The sequence below is a fragment of the Adiantum capillus-veneris genome, chromosome 16, assembly GCF_014529385.1.
Source record: "Adiantum capillus-veneris isolate H3 chromosome 16, ASM1452938v2, whole genome shotgun sequence".
NCBI classification, from domain to species: domain Eukaryota; kingdom Viridiplantae; phylum Streptophyta; class Polypodiopsida; order Polypodiales; family Pteridaceae; genus Adiantum; species Adiantum capillus-veneris.
The window spans coordinates 56,583,642-56,610,897 of NC_140946.1; the positions used below are offsets into that span (position 1 = coordinate 56,583,642).

Consider the following 27,256-nt stretch of genomic DNA (forward strand, 5'->3'; position numbering starts at 1 on the left):
GGGAAGGACAATGTCCAAAAGTCTCCTAAGGGCAATTCCAACAAAGCTAAAGAGAAGGGAGTTTACAAAGGAAAGAATAAACTCTCTCCTGAAGAGCTTGAGCGTTATCGTAAAGATAACCGGTGTTTCAAGTGCGGCGAACAAGGGCATGCGTACCGCGCTTGTCCCCAAAAGAACAACCGCCAAGATCCTCCTAGAGCTTCTTTGGTTGAAATCCAAGAGGAGGAGATTCACCAAACTCACCACAAAGGATCTCCTCTATGCCATGCTTGGGGAAAGGTAAGAGAACATGATGCTTTTATTCTCTTTGACCCTGGTTCTACTCACAATTTTATATCTATGGAGTTAGCCACCAAGCTAGGCATACAATCCTACGAGATGGGAGATATCCTACCCGCAGACAGTGCCTTCAAGGGGCAAGAAGCTTCAGTCACTCCCTTAATCGGGAAATTGAGGCTTCATGTCCAAGGCTATGTGGACAAAGAGGACTTCTTTATCTCTCCTCTCAAGCATGAGGATGTAATCCTAGGGGCACCATGGTTTGACCGCCTGGCTGCCCATGTTAAATTTCCTGAAAGGAGAATCTCCTTTAAGTTCAGGGAAAAGGACATGTATATAGATGCTAGGAGATGGGTAACACCATCCCCATTGTACATACACCAGCTTTCAACAAGTCAATAAAGAGCTCTATTTCCGTGTACATGATTTTTGTTAAAGATTCTCAAAATGAACCTAATGCTTTAGCAAAAGAAAATAAAAGCAACCAAAAGGAATTAGAGTTATCCAATTTTCTCAAGGGGTTTCAAGATGTCTTTATTGACGACATCCCTTGTGAGCTACCTCCTAAACGAGGTAATGACGACCATGCAATTGAACTTCTTCCAGGAAGTTCACCGCCTAACAAACCTCCTTATAGAGTTTCTCAAGCTCAACAAGAGGAGATTATGCGGCAAGTGCATGAGTTAATTGAGAAGGGCATGGTTAGGCCTAGCTCATCTCCATTTTGCTCACCTGTGCTATTAGTGCAAAAGAAAGACGGCACATATCGTATGTGTGTCGACTATAGAGCACTAAATAGGATCACTATCAAGAATAGGTTTCCCGTTCCACGGGTAGAAGACCTATTTGATAAGCTACAAGGATCGACCTACTTCAGTAGGATTGACCTAAAAAGTGGCTATCATCAAATAAGGATAGTTGATCAAGACATTGTAAAGACCGCATTTCGTACTACATTTGGTCTTTACGAATACATTGTCATGCCTTTTGGCTTGACTAATGCACCAGCCACATTTAACCGCTTGATGGAGAAGCTGTTCAGACCTCATCGAACCTTCACTGGAGTGTTCTTTGATGATATTATCATCTACTCTAATTCATTAGAGGAACACAAGCAACACCTCCAGGTAATATTTCAAGTTTTAAGAGAGAATAAACTTTATGTTAATCGAAAGAAAAGTGAATTTTTCTTGCAAGAGATTCAATATTTAGGTCACATTATCTCTCAAGATGGAATCCAAATGGATCCATCCAAGTTAGAGGTAATAAAAGGATGGCCTAAACCAAGGAATCTTCATGAACTAAGAAGCTTTATAGGTATGTGTGCATACTATAGACGCTTCATAGAAAAGTTCTCACAAATTGCGGGACCATTACATGACCTAACAAAGAAAAATGTTAGGTATACGTGGTCTGCTAAGGAGAACAATGCTTTCGAAAAGCTTAAAGAAAAGCTTATCTCTCAACCTGTGCTTACACTACCGGATCTCTCAAAACCATTTGAGGTCCAATGTGATGCTTGTGGTGATTGCCTTGGGGCTGTTTTGCTCCAAGAAGGGCACGCCATAGGCTATGAGAGTCGAAGGCTCGACCCTGTTGAGCAAGCTCTAGGCATATACGAAAAAGAACTCCTTGCAGTTCTACATGCCTTAGACTCATGGAAGCACTATTTATTGGGGACTCCTTTCATTCTGCGAACGGATCACCAAAGTCTTAAGTACTTCATGACGCAGACCAAGCTCTCCGACAAACAAATGAGGTGGGCAAATTTCCTTTCGCAATTTCATTTTCATATTGCTCACATTGCTGGCAAGCATAATCAAGTAGCCGATGCACTCTCAAGACGACCGAGAGTGAATGCGGTTTCCATAGCAACTCACAATGATCTATCTTCAATGATAGATGAGTATGCTATTGATCCCGATTTTAGAGATGTGATTTCAGCCCTTGCATTAGGGAAGAAAGAAGAACCATTTACTTTACAAGATGGTTATCTTCTCTATGGCAATAGACTATGCGTTACTAACTCACTACGTGAGAAAGTAATGTATGAATCTCATGCTCCCCATATGCGGGGCATAGAGGGATTCAGTCTACCCTAAAGGGAATTGAAACATATTTCTATTGGCCTACCATGAAAGTGAACATACATGAGTATGTTTCCAAATGTGTGGTATGTCAAAAGACAAAATTTGATAGAGGGAAGCAACTTGGATTGCTTCAACCCTTGCCAATCCCTAATTCACCGTGGGAGAGCATATCCATGGATTTTATCTTTGGATTGCCTAAGTCTATCCATGGGAATACGGGAATATGGACGATAGTAGACAGGTTCAGTAAACAAGCTCATTTTATACCTGTCAAAAAGACTATCAAAGCCCATCAAATGGCAACCCTCTTCATTTCACAAATTTTCAAGTACCATGGCTTGCCAATGTCCATAGTGTCGGATAGAGATCCTAGAATGACCAGTAATTTCTGGAAGGGTCTCTTTGAGAATTTAGGAACAAGGCTAAACTTCTCTTCGGCCTATCATCCACAAACTGATGGCCAAAGTGAAATAGCTAACCTAACTATTCTCGATCTACTAAAAGCCTATGTAACGGAAGTAGATCAAAGATCCCAATGGGAGAAGTACTTACCCTTAGTAGAGTATGCTTACAATAACACTGTACATACTTCTACAGGAAAAGCACCTTTCGAGGTAATTGAGGGAAGATCAAAAAGTCCCTTGCTACTTAAGGTACATGGGAAGATCTTCGCTGCAGATGAGTATAGCCGAGACCTACAAGAATCTTTCCAAAAGATTAAGGATGCTATCTCTATCTCACAGCAAAGGCAAAAGGCTGCTGCTGACAAGCACAGAAGAGCCCAAGCCTTTAAAGAAAACGATTGGGTCTTGTTAAAGTTTCCCAAGGCTCGATTAAGGCACACGACGGGCAAGAATCCTACGGGCCACCAAAAGTACTATGCTAAACTAGCAAAAAGGTACTATGGTCCCTTCCAGATTCTTAGGCCAATCAATGAGATGGCCTATCAACTTAAGTTGCCCAATCATTGGCTCATACACAATGCTTTTCATGTGAGCCTCTTAAAGCCTTACAAAGGAGAGCCACCTCAAGAACCAACTATTGAAGACCCACCGGAGATCGAGGACCACGAGGAGGTGCTGCAGCCCGAGTCCATTCTCCGACATGAAGACAAGGTATTAAGAGGCGGTAAGACTATCCGACGATATCTTATTAAGTTTAAGAATTATCCTTTTGAAGATGCTAGATGGATGCAAGGCATACAATTAAAGGATAACCTAAACCTTGTCAATGCTTACAATGCTTCCCAAGAGTAAGCAAATGTACAAAATGTTAAAAATGAACAAAAATTTTTGTCTTATAAGACTCTCTTTTTCTTTATTTGTGCACAAAAATGAAGTAGTATGCATGCTTAGATCAAGTTTGCGGAGACGACGTCTCCCAAACACCAAGTAGAGCTTGTCACTCTACTATGGAAGACTGATAGGACTAATGTGCAGACATGCTTGCGGCAGCCTCAGGCTCTCAAGCGCCAAATGGACTAGTCATCCATTATGGAATGATGTCGTAGGGTAACATAGGGATCCTCTACCCGCTAAGAAAAGGACTCATGCATATGCTTTATCTTCTCTACACCATAGTCGAGGACGACTATGATTTCAAGAGAGAGGTAATGTCATAATAATCAATATCTAATTCTCCTAAATGATTTTCTCATATTAAACTGATCATTTAATGTGGGGAAGTGCCAAGGGAGAAAAAGCTAGAATATTGGTTAAGTTAGCAGACCGGCCACAGTAGGGATCCAAAGGAGGGAAAATAGGGATCCAAAGGGGGGGCCATCTGCAAAAGAGCCATGTGAAACAATGGGCTAAAAAGACCCTAAGGTTCAGCCCATTAAGACTTCCAAAATGCTAAGGTTCCAAAATTCAAAGGTTGTGTCCAAAGGTCAACCTTAGGGAAAATTGGATGCTTAGTGTGTGCCCAAAAAGTCTTTCTACATCCCTACATGGGAGGGGGCGAGCCCCAAAGCTAGGGGATGAGAGAGAAAGCCACACACACACACACAGGCTCCCTTTACACAAAGGGAATGAGGGACACATGTCAGCTCCCTAGGCCAGATGCCCACAAGGTGTGCCCAATTCCTATTGGAAGACCCTTGAAGTGGACCAATGAGAATTAGGCTAGAGTAAATCTAGTTTAATTAATTTAAAAACATTTAATAAAAGAAACCAATAAGAATTAAGTGTCCTAGAAGACTATTGGGCAGTCTCCCAAGGGGTCCAATGAGCATTCAGGAGCCCCATGGCTTGCCTGATTCCTATTGGCCAGGAGGCAAAGGGGTCCAATGAGAGTTTAGTTTAATTATTTAATTATCTAAAGCTCTCACAAAAGGGGAAAGGGGGACACATGTCAGAAGGCTATCACTTATGCTGCTTAATCCCTATTGGCTTGACCTGGGGAGGTCCAATGAGGCAAAAGCCAGACTAACTTAGCAGCTAGGGCTCGCCCAAGAGAGAGAGGGGGCTGATTTTTGCTTGGCATTGACACACACACTCTCACACTTGACCATGTGTGAAGGAAAAATACTCTATCTCCTCCCAAGCTTTAATGGAGAGCTCATCACCTACTCCAAGCTTGTGAGATAGAAGCCTACATCAACACTCTCTTGGCATGTGGATGCAAATCCAACCAAGAGCCAAGCTTCAATGCATGCTCATCTTCTCTACCAAGCTAATTACTAAGCTAAGCTATGCTAATATGAGTGATTATGTGAGGAGATGTACTTCTTTCTCGTAAGATACTTCTTTTTCCTCTCAATCTACTCTCATACCCTGCTAGCTCTCACCATCTTCGAAGGTGTGTGAGGTCTTGGGTCTGAGAACGGGGATAATTCAAGTTGTGTTTGATTAAGTGTTTTGCTTGGTGTATGAAGCTTCCATCTTCATTGCACTAGCTAGTCTTGAAGGAACACAAAGAATTGTATTGTACAATGTCTCTCTTGATGGGAGAAACCATAATACAAAGCCTTTTGGAGGGGGGACCGGCTCCATGCAAATCCGGTCCTCAACTGTTGTCAATAGCTTAATTGCTCTCTCTTTTGAAAGTATTGTCGATGCTATCTAACTAGGTGTTATGCTTTTTGTTGCTCTCTCTCCACCCAAGCACTCTTGTAATTCTCATTAGGAATCAACTCTAATGAAATGCTCACTATGTTCATGCTAATTTCCGCTACACATAAGATTATAGGCCATTAAATGTTACAAACCTTGAGCAATAAAGATCACTAATCTTGAGAAAATACAACATTCATTCCGCTGCACCTTACACACTAAGGTTGGACAAGGACTATGGTTAGCCAAAGTGGGGTCATTGACTAGCCAAAGTGGAATCCTTTGCTACAGAGGCTACATTCAGTTCTTGGTGTGGCTGCAGTGTACAAAGAGGGTCAGATGACCTAGAAAGATACAATGGCAGCATCTCCTAAAATTTAGGGAACTGCTATTTTGGGACCTGAAAATGTGTTCGCGTCATTATCTCCGGAATGACAAGGGGAACATTTTATTACTCTGCAGTGAAGTCAACTAGGCAACCGGTCGGGAGATTTTTAGGCGGCAACCCCGAAACGAGAAATGGCCTGTAAATGTGCCAAGTGGCACATTTCTGTGCACTTTCCTCATGCATGAAGAGGGGGCGCTGATTTTAGAGAGGAGAGGGCTCGTTTTCAGTCTGTCACAGGTTGAGAGCTATGGAGTGCTTCCTTTCCCTCTTATGTACAGTGCAGTGCCAGGAGTGATGCCCTGCACGCTACGCACTGCCCTCTCTCTTCCCTATGGCAGTATGTTATGCCCCTCTAGTGGGCTTTTCAATTGACCAATGTATAGTTGTGTGGGTTCATGCGCCATTGCCGAGGCAAGAGCCTCTTGCACAGGTACTGGATTAGCTAGCGGCTAATCCCCCGCAGGTACAGGTGATTCGGAGAGGTTCCACGTGCGAAATCTCGTCCGATTCAAAGGACAAGTAGCCCTACAGGTGCGGGAGCTCGAGGACTTGCTACGGATGCGACTGGCAAAACGGAGCCCGAAACAGTGAATTACAGCCTGCTGTGTATTTTTGCAGGTTTAGGGTTTTGGCCCTAAACGGACCCTAATACCCCCAGGAGGTTCGGGGACGCGAGGGGACCACTGTACAGGTGATCTGGCGCATTTTCAGGGCAGAAAACAGAGAATTCAGCGTGCTGCAGATTCTCGCCAGGTTTTGCAAAGTGTCCGTATGCATCAGGAAAGTCATCCAATGCGTGGGAATATTGACTGTGAAGGGTCCTAGTATACTTATGCTGCCGAAATCGGGCCAGAACAGTTGAAATTCAGCCAAGGTTGTGCGGGGCAGCTTGTAGGGAACCACAGCGTTTATTCCCTCTTTTAAAGAATAAAGAAATACCAAAAGGGGCACCTATTAAGGGGCCAATCTGGTGTCGGTCTTCTCATACAAGTGCAATCTAGCAGCCTGTATCCCTTTCCCCTTTGTTGTGTCTTGAAAGTACAGGTAAAGTGGGCGACAAATTAAATAGGTGAAAGCAAATAAGGTTTAAGTCTAAGGTCTACCGCCCTTTTTGAAAGTACAGGGCCGGTTTCATGGTTCCATCGACGAGATTAAATCATTTTTTCCCATAGAAGTGAGCCTTGGTCAGTTTGGGCTTGAAGACACAGGGGATCATAGACCAGACACAGGAAATTGCAATTATGGCTGACAGACCAGATGATGTGACTGAAGAGGTTTCCTTTTCGCAGGGTCAACAGACACATGAAGTGGGTGAGTCTTCAAGACCACCACAGATGGATAATGATATATTCACAACCCAGTTGGCTACTGATGTGGCTATGTTCACACAAGTATTGCAGAACCCGAGGTTTTTAGACTTTCTGCAACCTCCTCTTCCGTCTCAGCAAGTTGGGTCACTGGATCATATTCGAAAGCCTGTTAAGACTCAAGCACATGTGATTCATACTGCAGAGTCAATGGAAACACCTGTACACTTGACGGAGAACATGCAGTCTCCACAACTTGTGCCTAAGGTGCAAGAACAGGTGGCTGAAATGCCAGTCTTTCAAGCTGTACCGGTTCAGCTAGCCACCTTTCAGCAACTTATAGCTAGTTCTAATGGGCAAGGAAGCAACCTACAAGCTATGCAACAAGTCTTCCCACCACGTTCAGTACACCCTAGCTATTTTGAAGGTGGATCGGTATTCCCGAGCATGGCTGGTCATGCACCTGGAAATCAGTTTTACACGCCAAGAACAGTGTTCGGGGTTGCTCAAACAATGATGCCTAACCCCATGTATGGTGTCACGGGCATGCTACCAGGGTTTCAAAGCATTCAGGGCCAATTTGGGATGCCACAGGCAAATTTTGGTATGGCTGGAATTACAAATCAACAACCAAATATGGCATTTCCAGGTCAACTTAAGAGCGGTCAAGGAACACAGATGAACCCTAACAGTGTTCCCATGTTTCAGTCATTTCCATATGACAACTTAACGCCGCTGGAGAGGCCAACTCCGTACAAAGAAGGTGGCAAAGGTGTGACATTCACGACCTTTACAGGGTTTGATGACACGAAGAAGGGTCTCTCATTCCTCCAGCAGTTTGACAAGGCCTATGCAGGGGGAAACTTTACAGAGGCTTCAAAGGTCCGCAAGGCAGCCACTTTCTTTACAGGGAATGCGGGACAATGGTGGACAACTTTATTGCTTCAAGGGCAAGCTCCGTCCACATGGATTTACTTCAAGCAGATTTTTGCAGCAGCATGGTTATCTGATGACTTTGAAGCAGATGTCATGACAGAATGGCACCAGCTTAATGCTGCTACTTGTAAGAATCTGGATGACTACAATCGGAAGTTTTGGAAAGCTCTACTTCCAGTAACTTCCTATAGGTTTGTGCCGCTGACAGAACAAATTGAAAAATATTGTTGTGGCCTACCCAAAGGATTGAGAAAGTACTGCACGAAGACCAAAGTCACTACTTTGATGCAGCTCATCGAAGTAGCAAACACTGGCAATGGTTTGCTCAAGGGAGAAGATTGTGAATTTAATACTAGCGTCAAGGAAGGATCAGCCAAGAAAAATTCAACGAAGAAGTTCATTCCAATGAGGTTCCTAAAGCGACACAGGAGCCGGCCAACGCAGGGAAAGGCAAAGCTACGGCTGAATCAGAAAAGGGACCATCAAAGAAATGGAAAAAACGTTTTCCTCGCAAGTCGGAAGAGCAAAAGAAGGTCCTGAGGTCAGAGAACAAATGCTTTATCTGTGAGCAGCCTGGCCACATTGCTTACAATTGTCCTCAAAAGAAAAGGCCAACTGATTTTGAAGACAAGGAGGACAGGAAAGGAAAGAGGCCCATGGCTGGTCTAGTGCCAGATATGGTGGGCGACAAGCCAAATTCAGATGCAAGTGAGCTTTGCAGAGCATGGGGAAAGGTCAGGGATCAAACATTGCTTATCTTCTTTGATCCAGGTGCCAAAGCCAACTTCATTTCCCCAGAATTGGCTTCAAAGTTGGGAATCAAACCTGAAGAGATGGGGTATACAGCAAAGGCAGGTTTGGCATGTCCTGGCCATACAGAGGCTGTGACACCCATCATCGGAAAGTTGCGCCTACATATCCAGTCCTATGTAGATGCTGAAGAATTTTACATCATGCCACTGGACGGATGTGATGTGTTGCTAGGTATTCCTTGGTTGTTTCATGTACAAGGAATCATGGATGCCTACATCAAAAAGATCATTGTACATAGCAAGGGAAAGACTCACATTCTGGATGTAAAGCTTAAAGGGGAGTCTATTCCCACTGTATCAGCTTCTGCTATTACTTCTGTAATGAAAAAGCATCGTTCTGCGTACTTTGTTTTTGCACGTGAAGTGTCAGATTGTGATGAATCAAATTTATATGTGTTAGATAAAGAAAGATCAATGTTTTTACAACAGTATGGTGACTGTTTTTCCAATTCATTACCGTCTCAATTACTGCCAGAGAGACCCGAGGACCATGCAATAGATTTGGTGCCAAGCAGTAGCCCACCAAATAAGCCTCCATACAGGGTTAGTGCGGCTCAGCAGAAAGAGATAATGAGCCATGTACATCTCCATTCTGTTCTCCGGTGTTGGTGGTGCAGAAAAAGGATGGCTCATGGCGTATGTGCATCGACTACCGTGCACTGAACAAGAATACCATCAAGAATAGGTTCCCTATACCTAGAATTGATGATATTCTGGACAAATTAGAAGGAGCAGCTATGTTTAGCAAGATAGAACTAAAGAGTGGGTACCATCAAATCCGCATTAGATCAGAGGATGTGCACAAGACTGCTTTTAGAACGACGTTTGGCCTTTACGAATTTTTAGTGATGCCCTTTGGTCTCACAAATGCTCCACTAGGATGATGGACAGAATTTTCGGTCCACACCAGCAGTTTGTTGGTACATTCTTTGACGACATGATAGTCTACTCAAAGAACGAAGAGGAGCATAGGCATCACTTGGCCATTGTGTTCAAAGAGCTATGCAGCCATAGGTTGCTCATCAATGCAAAGAAAAGTGAATTTTTCCTGGAAGAGATTCACTTTCTGGGACACATTGTCCCAAAGGATGGTGTAAGAATGGATCCTGCAAAAGTTGGTCATGGCCAGATTTGAAGACGGTGCACGATGTCCGAAGCTTCTTGGGACTATGCTCCTATTACAGAAGGTTTATCCGAAATTTCGTTGAGATTGTTTCACCTTTACATGCTCTTCAAAAGAAGGCAGTCACCTTTAGATGGACACAGAAAGAGATTTCAGCTTTTAATCTCTTAAAGGAAAAGATGACTTCAGATCTAGTCATTGTGTTGCCCGATCTTAAGAAGTCATTTGTGGTCCAGTGTGACCCCTGTGGTATTAGCATTGGTGCAGTGCTAATGCAAGATGGCAGGGTAGTAGCCTATGAGAGTAGAATCTTGCAAGGGCCAGAAAAGACTATGCAAGTCTATGAAAAAGAACTGCAGGCCGTCATTCATGCGCTCTTAAGTTGGAAACACTACTTGCTAGGTGCAGATTTCGTTGTCCAAACGGATCACCAGATCTTGCGATACTTCTTAACACAGGCAAAGTTATGTGAGAAGCATATGCGATGGGCAAATATCTTGTCCATGTTCCATTTTCACATTGTGCATGTGGAAGGCAAGAAGAACGTTGTGGCTGATGCCTTGTCAAGGAAGCCACAAATTTCAGCTGTGTCAATTCCTTATCATCATGAACTTGATGATATGAGGGAACAGTATGCAAATGATGAAGATTTTGCAAGGGTCTTCCAGCAGCTAATGGATGGACAACGTCATGAACACTATCTTCTCAAAGATGGGTTCATGATGATGCATGGCAGATTGTGTGTCACAAAGCCATTGCGACGCAAAGTTATGGAAGAGATTCATGTCCCACCGTATGCAGGGCATCGTGGTATCGATGCTACAGTTAAAGCGGTTGAGACATTCTTCTACTGGCCTACATTGAGAAGAGATGTGGATGCCTTTCAGCGAGAATGCCTAATATGCCAGAAGGTCAAGTTTGACAGGCAAAAGGCACCAGGGTTATTGCAACCACTGCCTATTCCAGATAAACCATGGGAAAGTATTGCTCTAGATTTTATCTTTGATCTTCCGAGAACGCAAACAGGAAATGACGGTATTTGGACCATCATATGCAGATTCAGCAAGCAGGCTCATTTTATTCCTGTCAGGAAGAAGATAAAGCGAGATTAGATGGCACGCTTGTTTATGAGCAATATTTTCAAGTATCGTGGCATGCCACAATCAATTGTTAGCGATCGTGATCCACGCATGACAAGTTTGTTCTGGAGACTTGTTTGAGAATATGGGCACAACGCTCAAATTCTCTTCGTCATTTCATCCTCAAACAGATGGGCAGTCAGAAGAGGCAAATTCTACTGTCCTAGATCTGCTGAAGTGTTATGTGTCAGAGCATAAAGGAAAGTGGGAGCAGTATTTGCCATTGGTGGAGTATGCATACAATAATACAGTGCATTCATCAACTGGCAAGGCACCTTTTGAGATAGTTGAAGGTGGCAAGAAAGTTCCTCCCATACTGCATACAAAGGACAAGATATTTGATGCAGATAAGTATGTTCAGGACATGGATAAAATGTACAAGAAGGTCAAAGTGGCCTTAGAAAAAACTCAGGCAAAGCAAAAAAGCAGTTGATCGTCACCGTCGTGAAGTGGTATTTTCACTTGGTGATTGGGTGCTTCTGCGCTTTGAAAAGGCAAGGTTAAAGAAGATGAAGGGCAAGGAAAGACTATTTCCAAAGCTCAGCATGCGTTACTATGGGCCTTTTCAAGTATGCGACATAATCAATGATGTTGCATGTTGAAATTGCCTGAGAGTTGGAAGATTCACAATGCGTTTCATGTGAGTCTTCTCAGACCCTATCTGGGTGATGTGCCAGAAGATATGCCAGCTGAAGATCAGCCGGAAGTCGAGAAACTTGACGAGATCTTGGTTCCGGAACAGATTTTGGCACATAAAGAAAGAAAAGCGAAAGGCAACGTTGCTAGGCGTTACTTGGTAAAGTTCATAAACTCTCCACGAATGGATGAACTTTACTTGGTAAAGTTCATAAACTCTCCACGAATGGATGCTAAGTGGATGGAAGAAGGTGAACTTGCAGAGTCACCAATTGTGTTTTCACTTTACCTTGAAGCCTTCGATTTGCAACCTACCTTGACCCCTTGAGTTTCAAAGCTACATCGATTGTCAGTGTGACAATGGCTTCTGAAAGAAATGATGTACATGGTATTTAAAGTGAGCTCAAACGAAGTACATGTTACATGAATGTTAGAGCTGTACAGATTGTCAGTTTGGCAATTGCTCTTATGGAATGTCCAAAAGTTTGGTTAGTGCTATAGAAGTGAGTATTTCTTGTCAGTTTGTCAAGGATACAGTAATTGCTTCTATTAAAGAGTACATGTGTAGCTGCATTCTTAAATTGTCGGTTTGGGTATGCTCGAAACTGTTACTGGATCCAACGTGTACTAAAAGACAGTGGCAAAATGCGTAGCTACCATTTTGTCATTGGAAAGTTAATGACTCAAAGCAATGGCAGAGTGCGAAGCTACCACTATGTCATTGGGACAGGGTTCACACACAGGCAATACATGTGTCGACGAGGTGTTGAATACACCAGGGTTGACAATGAGCATGTATGTGTCGTACATGTGTCGACAGGTGTTGAATACACAAGTGTTGATTGTGAGCATGTACGACATAGATGCAAACGAGGACGTTTGAGATAGAGGGGGGTATGTCACCAGCGTGTGACTACTATCTATCCTTTTTGTTGATTTCTTTCTTATTATTTATTCATTCTCACTTTTTGGAAACACCCCTCGGGAAATCTAACTGCCCTGCATTGCATAGCTAGTGTGGAACTGTTTAGAGGGAGTCCACGCCTGAGGGCAAGAGAGCACTAAGGTTGGACAAGGACTACGGTTAGCCAAAGTGGGGGCTATCTTGGGACTACCATTGCCGCCAAAGCAACACTGTTTGTCTAAGAGCTGGCGGACCATGTTGTGCTCGGCTACGACCTCATGGAAGGAACCTAACCCTAATTTTTGGTGCAGGTTTCAGGATGGAAAGTCAGTCGACTTTTTAAGCTCGACTGATGTCGAGATTGCTTTTTAAGTTTGAGTTCTATTTGATCTTGTTTGGTGATCCTGTTTGGAATTTGTTTGAAATGGATGGTATCTGTTTTGAACCTGTTTTGGTGCCGATTTGAATTGTTTGACTCTAGTTTGATACTGGTTTCAATAATTGGTGATTTTACTCCCAGGTGGAGAAGTGAGAAATATTGTTTTGGTATTGTTTGAACCTCGAAACGACAAAGGCCGATGCCTAGGGAGCGTTTCGTTGTATGTTTGAAAACTTCCGAACAACGCAGGACGAAGCCTGGGGAGCGTTTGGTTGTATGCTTGTAAAAAAATTGTTGTTGTGACTCCCGGCCCGGACCTGGATGGAAATGCGGGAGGAGTATTAAGAAGTCTGAGCAGTGGTTACTCTCAGCACCTCCAAATGACGCAAGCTGCGGTCTGGGGGGCGTTTGGTTGTAAAAGGCCTCTATATCTCCCAGCCCGGACCTTTTTAGGTTATGCGGGAGGAGTGATGAGGGAGTCATTGAATATCTCCCGGCCCGGACCTTATTAGGTTATGCAGGAGGAGTGTTCATCGGCGGCTTTCTGTTTCTATGTCTTGTAACATGCATATGTAAGCATTTGTGTTGCATTGTGATGTGCCAACTACTGAATATTCCTAATTGGATGAGATTGCCTGGGTATGTAATTTTAGTGCATCAAGACACTCGTGGAAGATCAGTACGATCTGGGTGTGATGGCTAATTTTACTACGCCGGAATATCAAGAGTTCCGATCTGGACGAAAGGAGAAGCTAACTCCTTGATCAAAAGAGCAGAAAGGAGAAGCTAAGTCCTTGATCAAAACAACCGAAAGGAGAAGCTAACTCCTTGATCAAAAGAGCAGAAAGGAGAAGCTAAATCCTTAATAAAAAGAGCAAACTGATTGTCCCTCGGAATGTCCCTCGGAATGACCCTCGGAAATTTTTGAGCTAACTTGAGTTGTTTTGCAGATATGCTGTAATCGAGGACAATTACTCTCTTTCAAGAAGGGGAGATGTAACAAACTGCTGACCTGTCAAAGCCTAAAGAATGGAGCCAACTTACAGATGTGGCCGAGGAGCCTAAACCCTAAGAAGAACAAGTAACAGAAGAAGTGTCACGAAGTGATTACGTGGTTGCCCGAGAGCAGAAAACCCTAACCCCAATTTCTGCCAGAAACCCTAACTGCTGAAACCCTAATTCTGAAAACCCTAACCCTAACTACTGAAACCCTAATTCTGAAAACCCTAACCCTAAAACCTGCAAACCCTAATTCTGGAAACCCTAACCCTAAAATTGCAACAGCGTGGCTGGTTTCCGAAAATTGCGCTGGCATGATGACGTGGCAGGCTGTACGGATTTCCGTGATTTACGCTGGCAGCTTTTGGCATTGCTTTTTGGACCAGAAGCTTTTGAGTTTGAAAGCTTTTCATGTAAACTGCTTTTTGGACCAAAAGCTTTTGAGTTTGAAAGCTTTTCATGTAAACTGCTTTTTAGGCCAAGGGCCTTTAAATATGAGGTTAGGGCTCATCCTCTGGCATGCTTCAATACGAAGGTGCAGAGTCTCGAGTACCGGCTTGTACTATGTTGATGCAATATAAAGAAATACCGAAAGGGGCGCCAAGGTTTGGGGCCAATACGCTCTAGGGTGGATTTCCACCACTCCGTGTCGCGTGTCGTCTCTCTCTCTCTCTCTCTCTCTCTCTCTCTCTCTCTCTCTCTCTCTCTCTCTCTCTCTCTCTCTCTCTCTCTCTCTCTCTCTCTCTCTCTCTCTCTCTCTCTCTCTCTCTCTCAGTTCAATTGTTATTGAAGTGCTAAAAGTTTGTTCGGTCTGTTCTTTTCTATTGGCACGTGGTGCCCGCCTTGTGACATTGCGCTCACACCAAGATTGCTTTTTCCCACCTCACGTCGATTGGCCGGCTGCTAAGTGCACGGTCCGCTCTCAATGAGTGAAAAGAGGCACGAGGGGAGGCTGGACAAGCCATTCTTTCTTGGGTTTCCTGTCACTCTTCAAAAACACGATTAGGAATCGACACGCCCAAGCGAACTTGGGTTCGTGCGACCTCAAATTCTTGTGGTTCTTTCCTTGAGTGATACACAACACTGCCAAAGCTCTGATACCAATGTAAGGTGCAGCGGAATGAATGTTTGAACTTTGCTCAAGATGAGTGCTCCAAACTGTGCTCAAGGTTCCTTTTGTTCTTATGGAAGGGAGAGCCTTCCGTTCTTAATGAGAGAGTGCAATGATCATAAACAAAGTGAATGGACACTGTGCGTGCAAGTGTATGAGACTGAGAGATAGAGAAGAGAATACGACACCAGAGACGTTGTAAAACCCTCCTCCGAAGGCCCCACTCTCGTCGGTGAGAGTGGTCTACTATTGATTGCACAAACTAGTACAAACTGAATGCATGTGACTGATGCAAGTCTAAGCTAGATCGATGACGACGACGGGGATGGCGAGACCGATCTAAGGGCTGAAAACTGACGCCTTTGTACTGTTGTTCAAAGACGCAAATGGCTGAAATTTGATGCTTTCTCTCTGCTGCAGCCATTTGCGGCTGTTGAAAACGCAAGAGAAAACGCTGCCTTTGCTGGTCTTTATGCTGAATTTTTGCTGGTTCTTCGGCTTGTCAAATGCTGAAATCTGCTGGTGCTTATCTGCTGAAGGGCGATCTGGATTCTGAAAACGCTAGGGCTGCAAAGCCATCCTAGATGAAAAACGCTAGCAGACTGGGATGGTCCGGCGAGGTTCTGTGATGCAAAACGCTAGTGCTGAGGTTGTCTTGGCGAGGGTGGCTGCTAATGAAAACACTAGGGGATGGATGTCTTGCTTGGAGGAGAAAAACGCCACCAAGAGGGTTCTTATTGAGAAGTTGCCTGTTGTGCGATGGTGCTCTTGCTGCCTCTTCTGCCAATTAGTGCTAGTCTAGGTTTGCTTATATACAAACTTACTCAATTTGCCCTACCTACTTTCCAACAAAAGTCACTTAAAAATAATAAGTGAAAAATGTCAAAAATAGGGAAAATAGGCTAAATGCACTGGAAAATTCCCTTGAAAGATTCTGATGGATTCTGATGGGAATGCTTATGATCATGCTGTGTGCAACCGGAGGATATGCATCTACACTAAGTGACTGGACATGCACGGTCTGCGAACAGACTCACAAAAGTGCCAAATCACTTCTAAATCTAGACTGACTGGACTGACTGAACCCTGATCATGCTGTAGCTTGTCCACGGACACATAGGGTTGGATGTGTCACGTGACACAAGGTATTTATCTACATGTGAATTTCTCTTATCAATAGTTCATCAACTTATTAATAAGTGAAGTCATTTTTGCAGCATTTTAGAAATCGTGGGGTTTTTAAGTGGCATTGCCCTACTTAGCTTTTACCCAATATATAAGTGACCCTAGGGATCACTTCTCGAAATAAGTCAATACCCGTAGTACAAGTACCAAGTACCCGCAATACCTCGGCCTATCTGGCGTTTTAGCACCAGATCAGCCCATCGGCATCAGCGTTTTCAGTTTTCAGCCATAGCCTCACCGCACCGTCGCAGATCTAGCCATCAGCATTAGCGTTTTCAGATTCAGCTCTTAGATCAGCCAGCGTTTTTCAGTTTTCAGCCCATCGCCAACATCGTCGATAGTAGATCAGCCCATAGCCTCGTCGCAGTTGTAGATTTCATCTAAAGTCCCTCGCGTTTTGCATTTGCAGACCTTAGCCTCACAGATTAGTATCTATCCCAAGATCCCATCAGCATCTCAGCATCTAGGACCATTGTATCAGCATTTGTGCAATCTAAAGCAAGTACCTCTCTAGCGATAGAGAGGAGGGCCCTTGGAGGGGGGTTTGGGACCCCATCTGGTGTCAATCTTCTCTCTCTCTCTCTATCACTCATAGCACTTCCTCTCACAGTATCATTCTCTTTCTCCCTCTAGTCTTTTGTACAACTCTCATGAAGTAAAAGGAAGTCTCTCAATCATTAAAAGGAACCATGAGGACGCACTAAGCACTAATCCTGAGCACACACCATCAAGTACTTCCACTGCACACAACATTTTACTAGCAAGACACTTTTCATGGTCAAATGTAAATAGCGGGAGCTTTTAAACCGCTTTTGGGCCTAAGTGCAAAAGCATGAGTGCGAGTGGTAACTAAGATGGTGACGAGTGATCTCAACCGCCAATTGTAAGCCAATATTGATGATAAATAAAGAAACACCACCGAGGGTGTTCGACTTGAGGACAAATGCTCTCTTAAGAGGAACTATGCATCACATCCGGCCGTCTCAAGTGTTAAAGTGTGAATTCTTTTCTCTTCCGTCAAGGTTATCTTAAGTTGTATCATTGATTTACCATTGTGGCAAGTGATCTCAACCACCAATTGTAAGCCTCTATTGATGATAAATAAAGAAACACCGCCGAGGACGCTCGACTTGAGGACAGATGCTCTCTTAAAAGGAACTGCGCATCTCATCTGGCCGTCTCAAGTGTTAAAGTGTGAATTTTTTTCTCTTCCGTCAAGGTTCTCTAAAATTGAAATCCCATTGGCACATGGTGCCGGTAAGTTAAAATGCTTATGTAAGCATGTAATGTAAGATCGAGTCCTCAGACCACAAAACACAGATTCATTGTTTCTCCAAAAGGCTCGTGCTCCTCCCCAAAAGGAAAATTGCACAAAATTTTACTAAAAGAAATCTAACAAATGAAAAGCTAGCCTTCGGAAAACAACAATAAAGCAAACTCAAAACCTTCTCTCTCTCTCTCTCTCTCTCTCTCTCTCTCTCTCTCTCTCTCTCTCTCTCTCTCTCTCTCTCTCTCTCTCTCTCTCTCTCTCTCTCTCTCTCTCTCTCTCTCTCTCTCTCTACGTATACACACATTATGTATACCTGTATAGCACGAAATGTTTCCAAACAAGAAACGGAAACCTACAAATTGGAGCTTGAAACAGCAACTACAAAACCTAGGAAACGTCAGGCAATCTTGGCACCTATATGAAGTGACTACAAAGCCTCACCGGTGTCGAATTGTTCTCTTATATCACTCCTCGTGCAAGTTGTGATGCTTAGTGCTTACAAATGAGCATGTGCATGTGCAGGCCCCCCCAAGTTGCTCATTACCGGCATGTTTTACAAGGAAGGCTGGTTACCTTCATGGTTCTATTAGTTTCAAATAGAAATTCCAGCAGTAGGCTAACGTAACAACTTGAAATAGTAAATTTTGATACGAGCCAGCAGCCAAATCGCGTTCCCCCCCCCCCCCCCCCCGTTTCTCACAACATCCAAAAGCCTCCCTGGCTGGAAACACAGAAATGCTGTTTCTAGCCTTGGGGATGGCGTTCCTGCAACACATATGTATACTAGTGCGTAGATGCCGTCGAACTTCCCACTGTGCACTGGCATGAAGTGAGATATGAGGACGTGTGCCGGAATCCCTCTCTCTTTATATATAGTATAGACAAGCCAAGACATGTGACACCTCAAGGCTTGTCATTATAATTAGTTTCCTCCACCAAACTTTGAGAAGGATAACCAAGACTAGCCCCCACACAAACAGCTGATTGCCTAAGTTGATTAGCTTTTGGTTGTTTTAATCAGGGGTGATTTTGGATGAAGAAAAGATGTAGAATTCTGAGAAAGGACTCCAACCCTATTTGTCATAGTCTCACCTTTATGACACCCTTGAGTGTGCAATGGAGTCCACTCTCGTTGCAAAAGAGTTACGTACTCGAGGGACTCGAATGTTCCCTCACTGGTCACTGTTTAAAGTCTACTGCGGAACACAAGCGTAGAATCATCCACGACCTCGTTATCTTTTACAATCTCTCTCTCTCTCTCTCTCTCTCTCTCTCTCTCTCTCTCTGTTGCTCGCTCGCAAGTCAAACGGACTTTGAGCAGACCTGAAGCCATGGAAAAGATGAAAGAGCTAACCTGGGGGAACCATGAGGTCTGGGCTTACAGTCGCAACTCGATTTAAGACAGCGTTGGCGACGATGGGTTTCCACAATGTGCACCTCATCGAACTCGCAGCTACTACTAAACTAAGGTGGCACAACGAAAACCCCCGCCCCCGCCCCCTTGTTTTTTTTTTCTTTTGGAAATCTCTTTCTTATCTTATATTACAATAAAGAAAGACAATTTCTTAATTGATGCTGCCGAATATCCCCCCCCCCCCCCCCCCCCCATATTCTCTCCCCCCCAACGTCCACGTGTGCTCCCCTCTGCTCGCACAACTCCCTCGCCCTGCGCCTCCTGCCCAACCCCGCCGTGACTGTCTCTCCCCTTTCCACGTCGGCTTCTGACCTCCAAGCCCTCGCCAGTCCACAAAGAGAAGACCTGCGCACATAAACCCCTGCCTACCTCCCCCCTTCACCTGCAGCGATAGCCGCCTGCAACTCCAGCAATGTGAGAGAGAGATGCCGCGCGCACATGCGCTCAATCCGGTGAAGAAGTGGTCACTGCTTTGTGCCAGCAGCCATCGTTGCTTACGAGCACATGCAGACATTTTAGTGAGAGCAAGAAAGAGAGAGAACGCTCTGACACAGTGCAGGAAGGGGGTCACCAATGAAGGACCCTCCCTCCAAGCAAACGGTTCTTCATCGCCAGTGACATTTAGAACAAAGGATAATCAGTCCCGATGGCAACGATCAGCTCTTGATGGCTTTACGATTGAACTGGACAGGTGCGTGCGCTGTTGGCAGTGGGCCAAGCATGATTTATACCGTTTTCGAGGCCGACGACACTGCATGTGCGTACCCTAAAGAGAGAGAGAGAGAGAGAGAGAGAGAGAGAGACCCCCTTCATGCCCAAGCCTTCAGCCTTGCTTCTATCGTATGTCCAATGCCGTGTCCCCCCCAACCCTCTACGATCCCCCCCGGCGTAAGCCTACCTCCCCCCTCCACCTCCTCATCGCTCTTTAAGCCCTACCCCTACTCCTGCTTCTTGAGGCACAAGCACACTCCTCGTCGCCCCACGGCCTTTCCCCCACTACAGCGTGTTGCGTGTTGGTCACACACACACACACACACACACACACACACACACACACACACACACAAAAAGCACCACCCACCAGCTTTCAGACACACGTCGCGAAGAGCTCTACCAACTGTCACACACACACACACACACACACACACACACACACACACAGAGAGCACCGCCTTTCTGTTAGGAAATAAGACGTAGCTAAATAGATAATTGAGTAGATTACTTAATGGAGAGAGACAGATTTATATACACGAGATTATAGAGTAGAGAGAGAGAGAGAGAGAGAGAGAGTACACACGATATACGTGGTTCACCCAATGTGGGCTACGTCCACGGGAAAGCAGCCACTCAATGGCTTTAGTACTTCAAAACAAGAAGTAGTTTACAAAGGGAATATACCCTTAATGGAGCTCCCACCTTGCTTCACTCTCACCACCTCACACTCACCTTGTTGCATCAACTTCACACTATGAAATGTGTGTAGAAATGGAATCCTTTTATAGGCCAAAAGGGCTGCCCTCTCTTATGAGAGACAGCCATGTTTAGCCGCCCTTGTGTGAATAAGTCCAAATCGGACCCTCCAATCCGCCCATGTGTGGCCGCCCTTGAGAAGACAAGTCCACTTTTGAATTCGGTCACCGGCCACCGGCCATTGACTTCCGACCACCGGCCATCGGCCATTGACTACCGGCCATCGGCCAACCGACCAGTTGTTTTCCGATCACTTTTCGGCCGCCGTCCGGCCATAATATTCCGGCAAAAAAAAAAGACTCGGGGGCCTCCGCCCCCGAGGCCTTTAAAGTTGCCCCTGATTCTTATCCGTGAAAATTTTGGTTTCTGGTGAGTGATTTTCCTTCACGCACGATGGCTTCTCCTCATAATGGGGGCCTTACAAATGTGCGCTTTTACCACAGAAAATTACAAGGGTAAATCAGGCTCCATACTTAACAATCTCCCACTTGGAGACTGATCTCCAAACCAAACCTGTGACTGCTTTCCATTCTAGCTTCTTATCCTTGAATGCCGATTGAAGATGAGCAAAAGCTCAACTTCTCCTTGTTGACCACCTTTGTAAACATGTCTGCAGGATTTTCACTTGTATGCACCTTTCCTAGCTTTAGTTGTCCCTCTTCCAAAAGAGTGCGTATGAAGTGATATCTCACCTCAATGTGCTTTGTCCTTGAATGAAAGGCTGAGTTCTTCGCAAGATGGATAGTGCTTTGGCTATCACTTTACAAGACACAATTGTCTTGTTTGAATCCAATCTCTTCTAAGAATCTGTGAAGCCACAGAATTTCTTTGCTTGCCTCCGTCATTGCTACATACTCTGCTTCCGTGGTAGAAAGTGAAACCACTTTCTGTAGCTTTGAAGCCCAGTTTACTGCTGTGCCTCCAACCGTGAACACATAGCCAGTAGTGCTCCTTCGAGTATCTTTGTCACCTGCCATATCTGCATCAGCATACCCTTCTAGAAAAATATCAATTCCTCCAAAATACAAAGCTTTTGTTGTTGTCCCTTTTAGATACCTAAGTATCCACTTCACAGCTTGCCAATGCTCTTTACCTGGGTTGTCCATGAACCTACTCACAACTCCCACTGCATGTGCAATGTCTGGCCTTGTCCAGACCATAGCATACATTAGAGAACCTACCGCTGCAGCATATGGAACTTTAGACATATAGGCTATCTCCTCTTGTGTCTTTGGACACATATCCTTCGTTAGTTTAAAATGACTAGCCAAAGGTGTAGAAACTGGTTTTGCATTTTGCATAGCAAACCTTTCTAGTACCTTCTTGATGTAATCTTCTTGAGATAGCTTTATTGTCTTCTTCGTCCTATCCCTTGATATTTTCATACCAAGTATCCTCTTTGCAGCACCTAAATCTTTCATTGAAAAAGATTTGGACAGCTCCTCTTTTAGGTCTTTGATGTCCTGCATGTTAGCACTTGCAATCAACATGTCATCAACATACAACATTAGGATGATGAATTTCCCATCTCCCAAATTCTCCGTGTAGACGCAGTGATCCGAGTTGCATCTTGTGAATCCGTGATCCAACATCCATCGATCAAATTTCAAGTACCATTGTCTTGATGCTTGCTTTAAACCATACAAGCTCTTCTTTAATCTGCAAACCATTTTCTCCTTACCTTTTACTTCATACCCCTTTGGTTGAAGCATGTAGATTTCCTCCTCTAAGTCACCGTGAGGGAATGCCGTATTTACATCCATTTGCTCGAGATTTAGATCATGAGCAGCCACAAGGCTTAAGACAAGCCTAATTGAGTTCATTTTTACAATAGGAGAAAATATTTCATTGAAGTCAATACCTTTCTTTTGAGAAAAACCTTTTACCACAAGCCTAGACTTGTACCTTTTCTTCCCACCTTCTTCTTCCTTTAGCTTGTACACCCATTTGTTTTGAAGTGCCCGCTTACCTTTAGGCAACTCAACCAACTCCCATGTTTGGTTGCGATGTAGTGAGTCCATCTCCACTTGCATGCTCTTCGTCCATTCTTCTTTGGATTCATGTTGCATAGCTTCTTCATATGATTCTGGATCTCCAGAATCTGAGATCAAGAGATGGTTGAAGGAAGGAACAAACCTTTCTGGAGGTCTACTTGCTCTTGTAGATCTTCGGGGAATAGGTTGAGGCTCCTCATTTGGTTGACGTTGTTGCACATTGTCACCGTTTGCAGTCCTTGAGTCTTCACCGTCCTCAAGCTCCATGTACTCATCACCTGTTTCTTTTGTTTGTTTTCTTTCCAAGTAATCTTTGTACATATTTTGTTCGTTAAAAATTACATCCCTACTCCTTAAGATTTTACCATCTTCAGGATTCCATAGGCAATACCCAAAGTCTCCTTCTCCACAGCCAATGAAGAAACACTTTTTGGACATTGCATCTAACTTTGATCTTAGGCTTCTATCTATGTGCATGAAAGCCTCACACCCAAACACTTTGAGAAATGAATAATTCACCGGTTTACCTGTCCATGCCTCTTCTGGAACTCCTCCATCCAATGCCGTTGAGGGTGACCGATTGATTAAGTACACAGACGTACTTACAGCTTCCGCCCAAAGCTCAAGTGGTAGGCCTGTATGTAGCCGCATGCTTCGTGCTCGTTCCATGATTGTCCTGTTCATCCTTTCCGAAATCCCATTTTGTTGAGGTGTCCTTGGGGTTGTCCTTTGCCTCCGAATGCCATTGCTAGCACAAAAGCTTTCAAAAGCTTGGCTGCAATATTCGCCTCCATTGTCGGATCTGAGGCATTTAACCTTGGTACCTGTTTCATTCTCCACAAAGGCTTTCCACCTTTGAAATATGGAAAATACATCGGATTTATTCTTCATGACATAAACCCATGTTTTTCTAGACGCATCGTCTATGAATGTTACATAGTACAATGAGCCACCAAGTGATGGTGTACTTGCAGGACCCCAAACATCAGAATGAACCAACTCAAGTTTTTTATTTTTTCTTTCATATCCTGATTTTTGAAATTTTACCCTCTTTTGTTTACCATAAACACAATCTTCACAGAACTCTAAGTCCACTTCTTTCAAACCTGGTAGAAGCTTCTTTGTTTGAAGGATTTGCATTCCTTTGGCACTCATATGCCCAAGTCGGTAGTGCCACACCGCACTATCAACTTCTGTAGTTGTTGCACAAGCTGTTGCGTGCTAACAGTACACAAGTAAAGTGTACCGACTTTTTCACCCTTGGCAACCACCAAAGATCCCTTTGAGATCTTCCACCGTTTGTTTTCTAATGCAATATTGTGACCTTCATCGTCCAATTGTCCTGTAGAGATCAATTTTTTGCGAAGAGAAGGAACATGCCTGACATCTTTAAGCTTCCATTCATTTCCGTTAGCAGTTTTGACAGAAACTGTACCTTTACCGACAATCTCACAAGCTTCATCATCTCCCAAGTATACATACCCAAAATTACCTTTGGTGTAGTCTTGGAAATGTTGCTTGTGTGGTGTTGCATGGAATGAAGCCCCGGAATCTACTATCCAGGAATTAGACACATTGTCTAATGAGAGAATTAGAGCATCTTGCTCTACTTTACCTGCCACATTGGCCTCCGATGTTGGCTTGTTGTCTTGAGACTCTGTCTCCTTCTTCTTCTTTGACCAGCAATCCTTCTTGACGTGGCCCTTCTTGCCGCAGTTCCAACATTCAAGAACTGACTTTGTGCATGACTTGCTCCGCCTTGAGCGATCACGACCCTTTTGGTTTTTGAACCTCTCCTTAAGCCTTCCTCTTGTTTCCACTGATAGTGCAGCACTTGATGATTCTCCTATGCTTCTCCTTCGCATTTCCTCGCTTAGGAGAACACCCCCAACATCATCAAACTTAAGAGTATTTGTGCCAGAGATAGAATTACTTACAGCCATCACAAGGCTGTCCCAACTATCCGGTGGAGATGATAGTATAAGGAGAGCTCGCACTTCGTCATCGAAATTGATTTTCACTGATCGAAGTTGACTTATGTTTGTGTTAAAGTCATTTAGGTGTTCTGCAACTGAACCATTCTCTGCCATCTTTAGATTGAACAAGCGCTTCATAAGAAATACCTTATTGGATGCCGATGGTTTCTCGTAGAAGTCGTCAAGTGACTTCATCAAGTCCTCCGTGGTCTTCATCTCCGAAACATTGAAGGCCACCATTGACGCCAAGCTTAACCGGATTGTTCCCAGTGCCTTTCGATCAAGGACAATCCATGCTTCATCTGCCATTGTTGAGGGCTTCTTCGCAAGACCGCCTAGTGGCAAATAGAGGTCCTTCTGGTAGAAATAGTCTTCAATCTGCATCTTCCAATGTTGGTAGTTTTTGCCGTTGAACTTCTCAATCTTGAGCTTCCCTTCCTCCGCCATAACTCCCACTCAATTCAAGGAATCCTTTCCTTGAGATAATTTAGCTACGAGCAAACCTTGCTCTGATACCAGTTGTTAGGAAATAAGACGTAGCTAAATAGATAATTGAGTAGATTACTTAATGGAGAGAGACAGATTTATATACACGAGATTATAGAGTAGAGAGAGAGAGAGAGAGAGTACACACGATATACGTGGTTCACCCAATGTGGGCTACGTCCACGGGAAAGCAGCCACTCAATGGCTTTAGTACTTCAAAACAAGAAGTAGTTTACAAAGGGATTATACCCTTAATGGAGCTCCCGCCTTGCTTCACTCTCACCACCTCACACTCACCTTGTTGCATCAACTTCACACTATGAAATGTGTGTAGAAATGGCCTCCTTTTATAGGCCAAAAGGGCTGCCCTCTCTTATCAGAGACAGCCATGTGTAGCCGCCCTTGTGCGAATAAGTCCAAATCGGACCCTCCAATCCGCCCATGTGTGGCCGCCCTTGAGAAGACAAGTCCACTTTTGAATTCGGCCACCGGCCACCGGCCATTAACTTCCGACCACCGGCCATCGGCCATTGACTACCGACCACCGGCCAACCGACCGGTTGTTTTCCGACCACTTTTCGGCCGCCGTCCGGCCATAATATTCCGGTGAAATATTCCGGCAAAAAAAAGAAGTCTCGGGGGCCTCCTCCCCCGAGGCCTTTAAAGTTTCCCCTGATTCTTGTCCGTGAAAATTTTGGTTTCCGGTGAGTGATTTTCCTTCACGCACGATGGCTTCTCCTCATAATGGGGGCCTTACAAATGTGCGCTTTTACCACAAAAAATTACAAGGGTAAATCAGGCTCCATACTTAACACTTTCAAATAGGCTTCTCGAAGTGCAAAGAGAAAACGAAGAAGAAGACTACTTTGACGTCCAAGGAAACCTAGGCATCTTAAACAGATTCTCCTCACTTGCCCTTTTCCCAAAAACGACCACACATACTACATTCTTGTAATAATATACATTTTTATGATCAAGCTTACAAAGCATTTATATAATGTTTTATCTTCCTTGCAAAGCTTTTGGCAATGAAACAAAATCTTCAATCAATTCTTGCTTTAACATGCGCCAAGGCAGCTGAAAGAAGCCAATATGCTTATCAAATAGTGAAGCATTCCTAGCTTGAAGACCCCAAAACTCTGACTGCACCAGACCAAAGAGCAATTTGAATTTAGTTGGTTTAACTTGCCAACAAAGAATACAATAATCCAGGAGAGTATTCCACCACACATTTACTTGATGACAATCAAGAAACAAATGTTTCATAGTTTCCAATTTGTTACATTTGATACAAAGCTCATTCATTACATTTTTCTTGGATAAAATGTCTCCAATGGGAAGAGCTCTAGTGAAGATTCTCCAAACAAAGACTTTATGCTTAAATGCACACTGAGCACTCCAATTATCTCTGAATCTCTACATCCACCATTGATTATTGTTTGTCACTCCCCAAATCCTGTTACATCTAGTATGGATAGATTTTTCTAGAAGGAGCATTTGATAGAAGGCCTGAGTAGGAGAGGTCCAACAATTGGCTGAAGAGTTGGGTAGCTCGCAGTCTCTGAATCTTTGTATATTAATTTTGGTACATGGAATTTGAATGTTATAAACACATGTTGAAAGCAATACCCATGGCACTCTAAGTCCATTGCCTAGCTTGTATATTCTGATGGCCACCTCTCTCTCTCTCTCTCTCTCTCTCTCTCTCTCTCTCTCTCTCTCTCTCTCTCTCTCTCTCTCTCTCTCTCTCTCTCTCTACACTAGTAGTATGTAGGCACCCCTTCGACGGTGGCACCTCTCTCCCTCCTTGAGCTGTCGAGTGCGCACTAGCCTGAATTGAGATATGAGCACACATGTGTGCCAAAATCCCTCCCCCCTTCATATATAGTATAGATTACCTTTGTAAAAGTACAAGGTGTATGCTCTCTAATATGTCTACAAATGTATCATAACCAGATGTGTGTTGGGTATAATTTACATCTATTTATGTTTTTGTATCTATATGATCACATGTCACACAGCACACACACCCTTGCCTAGCAGAAGCCTCCTTAATTACACTTGGTAGTATCCACGTGATCATATATATCACACGACATGCACACACCCTTGCCTAGCATAAGAAGCCCCCTTAATTACACGTAGTACTATCATATATTCCCCTAATCACAAGGTATTCAAATAATGTAAATTCGTGAGTATCATTTGACCTCATCACATGCACTCGCGTATTCAAAGATTGAATACTATATGGATGCTCTCATGTGGCATCTTGCATAAAAACTTCCACCTCCTTCTTGCCACT

General features: G+C 44.0%; 1 protein-coding gene across 2 annotated transcripts in view; it reads right to left on the reverse strand.

The window, feature by feature from the left end:
* Positions 1–19,115, reverse strand: part of LOC147439086 (Translin family protein) — a 137,662-nt gene extending 118,547 nt beyond the window's left edge. Inside the window, exon 1 of one of the 2 annotated variants that reach the window (XM_086484246.1) lies at positions 18,966–19,115. In XM_086484246.1, coding sequence (XP_086340372.1) covers positions 18,966–19,053 — 88 coding nt within the window. In that variant the 5' untranslated portion in view covers positions 19,054–19,115. The remainder of the gene's footprint in view (positions 1–18,965) is intronic. The other variant, XM_086484247.1, reaches the window with a different exon arrangement.
* Positions 19,116–27,256: the final 8,141 nt, after the last annotated feature.